Raw genomic sequence first — 8,549 nt, 5'->3', positions numbered from 1 at the left:
AATTCGAACACTAATCAAAGAGCCAGGGGTTTATAAGATTTGGCAGAATAATGTTTAATGTCTTGATTTTCCTTTGCTTGTTGAATTCGAAATCAAAAAGCAGTTTTACATATTAATGAAACAAACTTTTTGTTTATATTTTTGTAAGAAGAATGTTGTCAACAACCTAATCTAATTCATTATATCAAGATCATTGGCTTTAAGATTAAATTAAACAAAACATTTTTTCATAATTTAACATCTTTGAAAAATATATTCAATGTCAAATGTTTAATATTCTTGCGTGTTAAGAGTGATAAAGAGTGTTAAACTGTTCCTACTTGTAAGGCAGCCACACTGATATTGTCAATCTATGTCCACAAAGCTTAAATGTAGTGAAGTGAATGTAAAGTAAAGGTATTTAGTTGTAAAGGGAAGATCCAATAGATGTCTCGGTTTCAAGGTTGTAGCCATATGTCATGGTATACAGGCCTTGATGCTGCATCAGATGATATCATGTAATATAATATTTCATGATAATATCATGTGTTATGTACATCATTATTACTACATGCTATATTGACATCTGATACATTTTCAGTTTTCAGCAACAGACCTGCCAGCTTTTACCTAGAGCTTCAAGTTAATCTCAGAAATAAAGTACTTCACTTAAATTGAACTATTTAAATGGTCATTCAACATTAAGCCTTCTAAAAAGAGATTTAAGGTAATGGCTAAGAAATTAAACAACATGATTAAATCAAATGTAACTAATGCCTCCGTTTGGTTTATCTCAAACATTTATTTTGACAGTGCCTCATCAGTGGAGTTGTGTTTGAGAAGTCCTGCCTGATAGGAAAGCAGTGCTGCCTTCAGGGCTACTGATTTGCTCGTAAATTGAAATGTTTTTAAACAGTACACCAGCTAAGAGAGGTAAAAAACCAAAAAAAACCCAAAATATTTGTTCATTAAAGGTAACGTCTTATCAAGTCATAAAACTGGCATAGAATTGACTAAAACTTAAGGCACCGCTAGATGTTCCAATCAATAATAATACAGTATCGCATTTTTTCCCGATAGTCAGTGAATCCAACCCTAGCTACTGCGTCCGGGTCGGAGAGGGTGGTGGGAGGTAGCATCACTTCAGCTTATGAATGGGTTTTGTTTGGCCTTTGTAACATTTGAGCCAACGCGTAGTATTTTGGCAACAATAGTGTTCCTATTTAGGTGTTAAGAGCATTAAATCAACCCCTTCTCTTCTCCTAAGGGGTTTCAAAGCTAAAGTAGCTTAGCCTCATCTCGACCTTAACGTTATGCTAACCGACAGTAGTTAGCTAGCTAGCAAGCTAACCGGTAGCAGCTTTAGAAAATGTTGGGGTAGTTAACCTAAATGGAAAGGCAATTAAGAAATTACATTTTTTATATAGTAAACTACTTGAGTGAAAGCTTATTGTAGAGCAAATCGTTTCAAAATGGATCTTAATTTTTACTCCGACCTCTCTGATGGCTGTGCGCAAAATGTTGATTCAGAGTTTATGGACACCCAAGCGTATGGTGGATACTCACAGGAGAACAAGGTAACGTCAGCCTAACATTAACCAGTTTTAAATTAGACAGGCCAGCGTTGACTTAATTACTTTGGTTTATTAAATGGTAACGGTGTGTTTCAGTTTGCAGAAGGCAGCGACAGTTATCTCACCATCAGTGGAGCGGGACACCCTTTCTTGTCCGCTGAGGTTAGTGAGTTAATTCAAACAGCATGCTAGTGCAGTGTAACAGGTCTTCGTTGTTTTATTTGTTTAACCCATATTTTACCAGGTAAGTCCCACTGAGATCAACAATCTCATTTTTAAGGGAGACCTGGCCAAGACAGCAGCATAAGAGTGACAGACAGAACACATCAACAACAATGAAACACAGAATAGAGGCTATACATTAATGTGTCAGAACATTAAAACATTATGACGCCTACGCACAATTACAAGAACCAATCGAGTCGTTCACCATTGTACTTATTCAAGCTTTAAAATCAGGCAGCGGGACCAGTTCTCTTAGTTTCTAGTCATGTTGTAGGCTATTCCAAGTGAGGGGAGCAGAGCACATAAAAGCTGTCTTTCAACATTCGGCCCTTGCACTTGGTACAATCATCAGGACCACATCCTGAGATCCCAGACGGTAACTACAGTCAGATCTCTGCACAATCAACGTGCACATGTAAGATGGGAGTTTACCCAGAATGGCTTTATAAAAGAACAGTGACTGAGCCTACGAGTGTTGGAGAAGGCCAACCAGACTTGCAGTAAAGTGTACAATGATGAGTGAGGGCTTTACTGTTTGTGACAAATCTCAATTCACTGTGATATACTGTATCTAACATAAGCAAGCAATGTGCCGGAGCATTCATGTACAGTACATCCCCATAATCAAGAACTGGTAAAAACGTAGCAGAGATCGGTCTTCTCCTGGCCTCAAGGGAGAAACAGGACTTGTTTCTGAAGATTTTCAACCTGGGGTTTAAAAGAAAGGCTGTCATCAAGCCAAATACCGAGATATTTATAACAAGAAACAACTTCCAACTTCTTTCCCTGTGCAGTAAAAATATCACTAATGTTCACAGGCTTCTTTCTAGCATTTGTGAAATACATTACTTTGGTTTGATCGCCATTTAAAACCAGCTGGAGTTGTGACAGCTGAATCTGAACAATATTAAAAACAACAATAATTTTAATCCTACCCGTGTTTCAGTTCAACAAAGATTGACCCAGAACTCTCTCTCTCTCTCTCTGCCTCCAAACAGCAGACATTTCATACTCCCAGTCTCGGCGATGAAGTCTTTGAGATCCCCCCCATCTCCCTGGATCCGGATCCGACTCTGAGCATCGGTGATTCAGTGTCTCACTTTGAGCTGACAGATGGGTCCGACGGCACCGTGGGACCTTCTGGCTCCCGTAGTCTTGTTAGCAACCTGGTGGTCGAGGCCAATGACCCTTCTTTTGCTTCCACTTTTGTGAACTCTGGGTCTCAGGGCCTAGAGCAGCTGAACCTCGGAGCCATGGGGCAGACTGGAGGGGGAGCCCTGCTGAGCTCTTCTGCACTGGTGAGTGATCTACCTGCGGACCCTCTCACAGAAAGCCATTTTGCTGTGTTTAAAAGTTCATTTATATAGTAAGAGTATTTTCCAACTGTGTGTGCTAATCCCTCTGCAGGAACTTGGAAATTCAAGTGGTTCACATTTCAGCAGTTCGTCCCCAATGACCATCGACGTCCAGCTTGGTGACATCGGTCATGGTCTTTTAGGAAGCAGTCACCTGTCCACTATTAACCAGTCGGAGCTTGCAATGGGCCTCGGGGGTCATTCAGAGCAGCCGCTGTCTGCTACACCATCACCAGCAGGCTCCCTGCAGGATGAAGACATGGACGACTTCAAGGTGAGGAGTTACATACACCTTACGCAGTATTTGCTCTGACACTCTTGTATTAATGTGTTTAAGGTTTGATGCTTTACTAACTGTTCCTCTCTCTGTTCTTTTACTTTCCCTCTCTCTACTCAGAGGAGTGTTCTTGTCGACTCCCCTATGTCTCTCTATGTCTCTGCCCTCTCCCACATGTCCTCCCATCCAATGCCTACATCATCTGTTTCCCCGGCTGCAGCCAGGAGAGGTGGGGGTAAGCCGGCCACACTGGCCGCAGTGACCGGGGCGGTGGGCGCTAAGAAAGGAAGGAAGAAGAAAGACCCGAATGAACCACAGAAGCCGGTTTCGGCGTACGCCCTGTTCTTCAGAGACACCCAAGCTGCTATTAAGGGCCAGAACCCCAACGCGTCTTTTGGGGAGGTGTCAAAGATTGTGGCGTCCATGTGGGACAGCCTGGCTGAGGAACAGAAACAGGTAGAAGAACACGTTCTTATATGTTCAGTTTATAAGAGACAAAATAAGTATATTTATGGCATATAATGTTCGTTTTGTGTCTAATAGGTGTATAAGAGAAAGACAGAAGCAGCCAAAAAGGAATATTTAAAGGCTCTGGCAGCTTATAAAGCAAACCAGCTCTCACAGGTAAGATCATATTGTTCTCTAGAGAAAATACTGCTGAAGGTATGATGGAATTTTTCTAATGTTTTGATCTGTCTTCACCGCAGCCTGTCGTCGAGGAGATGGAAACCGCCCCATCACCTCCCCCACAGGTCGTCAACCCGACACCTGCAGTCCTTCCCTCTGCAGTTCAACAGGCCATCCGTCCGGCTAATAGCAGCCTGGAAGAGAACACCATCACCAACATTTGTGCCTCCAACATCATCCTGGACGTCCCAGAGATGACCACTCGTTCCCGCACGGGGGCAAACAAAGCTCCAGCGCCTGCAGCGCCCCCTGCCCGGACCATCACCAATATCATCATCCCAAAGCACATGCTGCAGGCGGGGGGCCAGGTGGTGACTGTGCTACCTGGAGGAGTCCGCACTCTACAGCCTACACTGGTCGTGTCGGGCGCCTCTCGTCAACCTCCTCCGCTGCAGCAGATGCAGAACGCACCGCCTCCACCACGGCTCCAGCAAATGGCGCCAGCACCCCCGCCCTTACAGGCCAAGCCCCGGGAGGGAAGCACAACGACAGGCCTTCCTGTGTCCGTCACGGCTACACCTCCACCTCCGCTCCAGATAAAAATAGTCCCTGCCTCCTTGCAGGGCAAAGAGGCGCTGCCAATTATTGTGTCTAATACAGCGAACGTGTCATCCACTACGACTACATCTGCCCAGTCTACACCCATGGTGTCTGTGCAGGTGGTGAACTCTGCTGACACGCAGGGCAATACAGACGACGACGAAGTTACAGAAGTGCTGAATTCGGAAGAGGTTAGTGTCCTTTTTCGTTCATTCTTATTGTTTTGATTTAAGCTGGGACTTTGATAGCGAAAATAACTCTAGCTTTATTTAATTGTTGAGGAAGTGACCTTATTTAATGTAATTTCTGTTCTTCAAAGCTGTCTCCAAATCTATCCTTGGACATTGCCGTGCTTTTGTCATAGCAAAATATTTCCAACTATCAAAGTTTAGACTATTGTTCATGTTCAAGTGGGCCCAAATTTTTAAGTAACGTCCAAATCTTTTGCTCACTTGTCAGAAGACTTTTAAGTCTCATCCCGCCTACTAACTGCTAAAACACTAAAAATTGGGCCTGTAAATGTTGGACTTTTGATGTGTTTGTTTTACAGCATTAATTTGAGTTTAATTCTTGTCACTTGAAAAACATACTCTCTTATCAAAGTGAAAAATGAGCCATAAATACCGGCTACACACCTGAATCAAAACTAGTGCCGCCAAATGTTTATAGAAGTTTCATAAGTTGAACAGAAATCCCTCGAGAATTTAAGTTCAGACATCTTAAAATGTCCAACATCTGCTCGATTCATGTCCTGTAAGAAACCACAAAGACACTCGAAAAATCCTCATAAATCTGTGTCAAGTTTGCAGTGAATGTCCCTCAGAGCAGGGTCAGCTCATTCATTAGAGAGAACATGGTGCAGCTCTAAATCAGGCCATCTTATGTCTGGGTTTGGAGGAGCTGTGCACACAACTGCGGTTTTCTGGGTGTTTCAACAGTTTCATAAGTTTCTAACAGGCTGGGAAAAAGAAAACCACAGTGCTCACATGACATCTTGGGTAGTGAAAATTACAGCTTGAGCAGTTTTTCATAGATGAATTGGGGGAACAATAAACTTCCCAGAAACACAACCTCTCTACATTGGTCTAAAAAGTTACTACTGTCAAAGTTGACTGAACTAAACGCTGATACAAAGAGGTTGGATACTGCAAGCCCAACCAGTGTGGGATTGTAGAGGTTGATACAGTCGTACAGAGGGGGAAGATTCACAAATAACTGATATGATGGTCGATACAGTGAATTTCAGAGCTGGAATTAATATGCACTGATTTTGCATTGATATGGAAAATCAAAAGGCTGCTTACTTAAACATATAACATTATAAAAGGATATGTCTTTAATGCACTGCTACATGTGCTGCAGATTATGCTGAGAGTGTTCTAAACTATGGAGTGGTTTTGTGCTTTGATGGATTAACTACACAATGACACCGTTTTGTTTTAGTCCCCCCAAACATTGTTTTGGACATTTATGTTCTGAAAAAAGGTTTCCCACTGCAAATACGTACAGGCAAACATTTACACCATCCCAATTCCCTGACCGTTCTCTGTCTAAGAAGTTTTGATGACACTTACAAACATAATTAAAGAAATGTGATTTTAATATTTTTGCCCAACTATGTAGGAATGTAAACATATAATGATGAAAATAACATGAAAATGTTGATACTTACTTTTACCTCAGGATAATAAGAGTGTGATGAGTAACGGCTACTTTCTTGGGGGGACAGTAAACACGACAACAGCCCCTGGAATAGCCCGCCCCATTTGTTTAAACCATGGAGAAATATGTATCATTTTAAAGTTAATATCATGATCTACCAGGATAAATAATCATATATAGTTTAAAAAGTGTTCGCTTCGTCGTTTCGAAGGAGGCGGTCCATGGAGGATGCTCCGTAGACCATTAAAGCCGAACTGAAATGAGACGGTCTGGTCTACCCTTGTGTCACCAAACGCTGCTCCTGTCGCCTAGCAACAGGTAGCAAGCTAGCATAACTAACGTCGAGTAAGTTAACCTATAATTTTAAAGATAATTTGTTTCAAGGGCCCTTTCATTTTCTTAAGCATGTGCAACTCTAGCTCGTTGAAACCAGAAACTTTTACATTTTAAAGTGTATTCCTTGGCCGCGTAAAAAAGTCCGCCATATCGTTTGAATTGGCACGCAAATGCATCTCAGGATACGTTGGGCCGCGAAGGATGCACCTGATGGATCCTTCACGGCCCGGGGGAAGGAGGATGCATTTGTCGGCCGCATCCGAAGGAGCCTCCGAAATGGGACAGCCTTCAAAGGCTGCCGCCCCTGGATTAGGACACAGCTATACATTAGCAGGTGTCTTTAATGGACAGTTTTTGATGAAAAATACATTTTTCCATTCAAAAATACAGTTTTCACTCAACCCGGTAGCGACCATCTTGAATTTCTGGGTTAAACTGGTGTCATAATGTCAAACTGATGTCAGAATTGGAATCCTCTTATATGAAAAAGTGTCTTCATACATGATTCTAGGTGCTTTGGTTCAAAGCAGGCAATAATATTTAACTTCCATCCATTATCTAAATCGCTTATCCTGTTGAGAGTCGCAGGGGAATATTTAACTATTTAACATTACATATTTTTCTCTTGGTTTGTGCAAATAAATCTGATTTAGATTCACTTTGATTCAAAGTTGTGACACAATAATAAGTCCAAGAGAGTAAATATTTACCGCATATAGGAACTGTATAAATTTCCATTCTCACTATTGCTTGCACTGTCATTGTGGAGATGTAATATTGCCACACACCCATGTTGATGATGCTCCTCCATATCTTTGCCCCTTTTTCAGGATGAGATGGAGGTGAACGGGTCCAGCGATGGCGTGACTCTGAACAGTTTGTGTGTGAGGACGGGCTGCAACAACCCTGCCATAGAGAATGAAGACTGGGACAAAGAATACTGCAGCAACGAATGTGTGGCAGATCACTGCAGGTGTGTAAGGGTTTCAAACACGCTGTTTTCAGATGACATTTGAGAATGTTTTTAAACTTCATATTTTCTTTTTTTTTTTCAGAGATATATTCAGGGCGTGGTGCTCGATCAGGAATCAGAACATGGGAACAGTGAAATGAGGAGCTGAAAACAAAAACGGTCTCACCGCAGTGTCAAAGTTCTCTCATTGTTTTGTATTTGTACTGTAGGTTTGACAGTGGCTGTTCAGGACAATTAAAAACATAGTATTTGTACATAATACTGAATTAGGACAGCAATTCCATGTTGGTATTTTTGGCACACAAACTATTCTTATAAAGTGTTGTAGGCAGCTAGAGGAAAGATCAATACAATAAAGCTTTTAGGAGAATGTTCTGGACTTTTTTACTGAAGTGCAAACAGGTCAGTTTATACTTGTCTAATGTGCAGCGTTGGAAAAGTCTTCTCAAAAGGGATCAACATTTCAACCTTTTTTACACTAAAAAACACGATTGTACTGTGCCATCCGTCTGGTGTTACATTAATGCTCTGAAATGTTCTGTTTCATGTCTCTTGCAGTAAGTGAGAGCGCCTACTTCTCCTCGTTTACTGAAATATGCCTTAGTTTGGATGGAAAAACAGTTTGTATCACTGTATTTGTACTGAGGATAATGGCCTTCCAGGTTTGATAATGCCTTCGTTTTGTAAAACCATCTGTTCAGATCATTCACTTGTTAGATTATGCTCGACATAAATGTTTTCTAAATAAATGAGCGATTATGCTCAATCAGATTTTTCTTTCTTTTTGCTACTTTGAGTTCACTCAGTAATTTACAGTGGCTACGATTAGCAGCATTCAGATAGAAATGATCTAACTCAATACTGAGCCTGTTTTTTCTGACTCTTCTCTCCCTTTGTTACTGTGAAGCTGCATGTTGGCACTTACCAACCAGATTCAGATT

At 41.6% G+C, this 8,549-nt stretch overlaps 1 protein-coding gene across 2 annotated transcripts; it reads left to right on the top strand.

Annotated features, from left to right (window-relative positions):
* The first annotated feature begins 1,120 nt into the window (after positions 1–1,120).
* On the top strand, positions 1,121–8,399 carry tox4a (TOX high mobility group box family member 4 a). Of its 2 annotated transcripts, XM_069684829.1 has the most exons (9): positions 1,121–1,556; positions 1,650–1,715; positions 2,777–3,076; positions 3,186–3,407; positions 3,531–3,866; positions 3,954–4,034; positions 4,118–4,828; positions 7,466–7,608; positions 7,691–8,399. In XM_069684829.1, the coding sequence occupies exons 1-9, from the start codon at positions 1,452–1,454 to the stop codon at positions 7,746–7,748; spliced, it is 2,022 nt and encodes a 673-aa protein (XP_069540930.1). In that variant the 5' UTR covers positions 1,121–1,451; the 3' UTR covers positions 7,749–8,399. The 2 variants fall into 2 exon arrangements, with proteins under 2 accessions (XP_069540930.1, XP_069540931.1); XM_069684830.1 differs by lacking the exon at positions 1,650–1,715.
* Positions 8,400–8,549: the final 150 nt, after the last annotated feature.

Source organism: Semicossyphus pulcher, unplaced genomic scaffold (genome assembly GCF_022749685.1).
Source record: "Semicossyphus pulcher isolate SPU_LCO1_2020_fin unplaced genomic scaffold, fSemPul1.0.p SCAF_7, whole genome shotgun sequence".
Classification (NCBI taxonomy): Eukaryota; Metazoa; Chordata; class Actinopteri; order Labriformes; family Labridae; genus Semicossyphus; species Semicossyphus pulcher.
The sequence above is the reverse complement of the archived record's forward strand: the minus strand, read 5'-3'. Positions and strand labels throughout refer to the sequence as shown.

Excerpts from the sequence above, each read along its gene's own strand:
- tox4a (XM_069684829.1), top strand. The coding sequence starts at position 1,452 with ATGGATCTTAATTTTTACTCCGACCTCTCTGATGGCTGTGCGCAAAAT. Across the intron at positions 1,557-1,649 it reads GATACTCACAGGAGAACAAG|TTTGCAGAAGGCAGCGACAG; the intron begins GTAACGTCAGCC and ends GGTGTGTTTCAG. Across the intron at positions 4,829-7,465 it reads AAGTGCTGAATTCGGAAGAG|GATGAGATGGAGGTGAACGG; the intron begins GTTAGTGTCCTT and ends CCCCTTTTTCAG.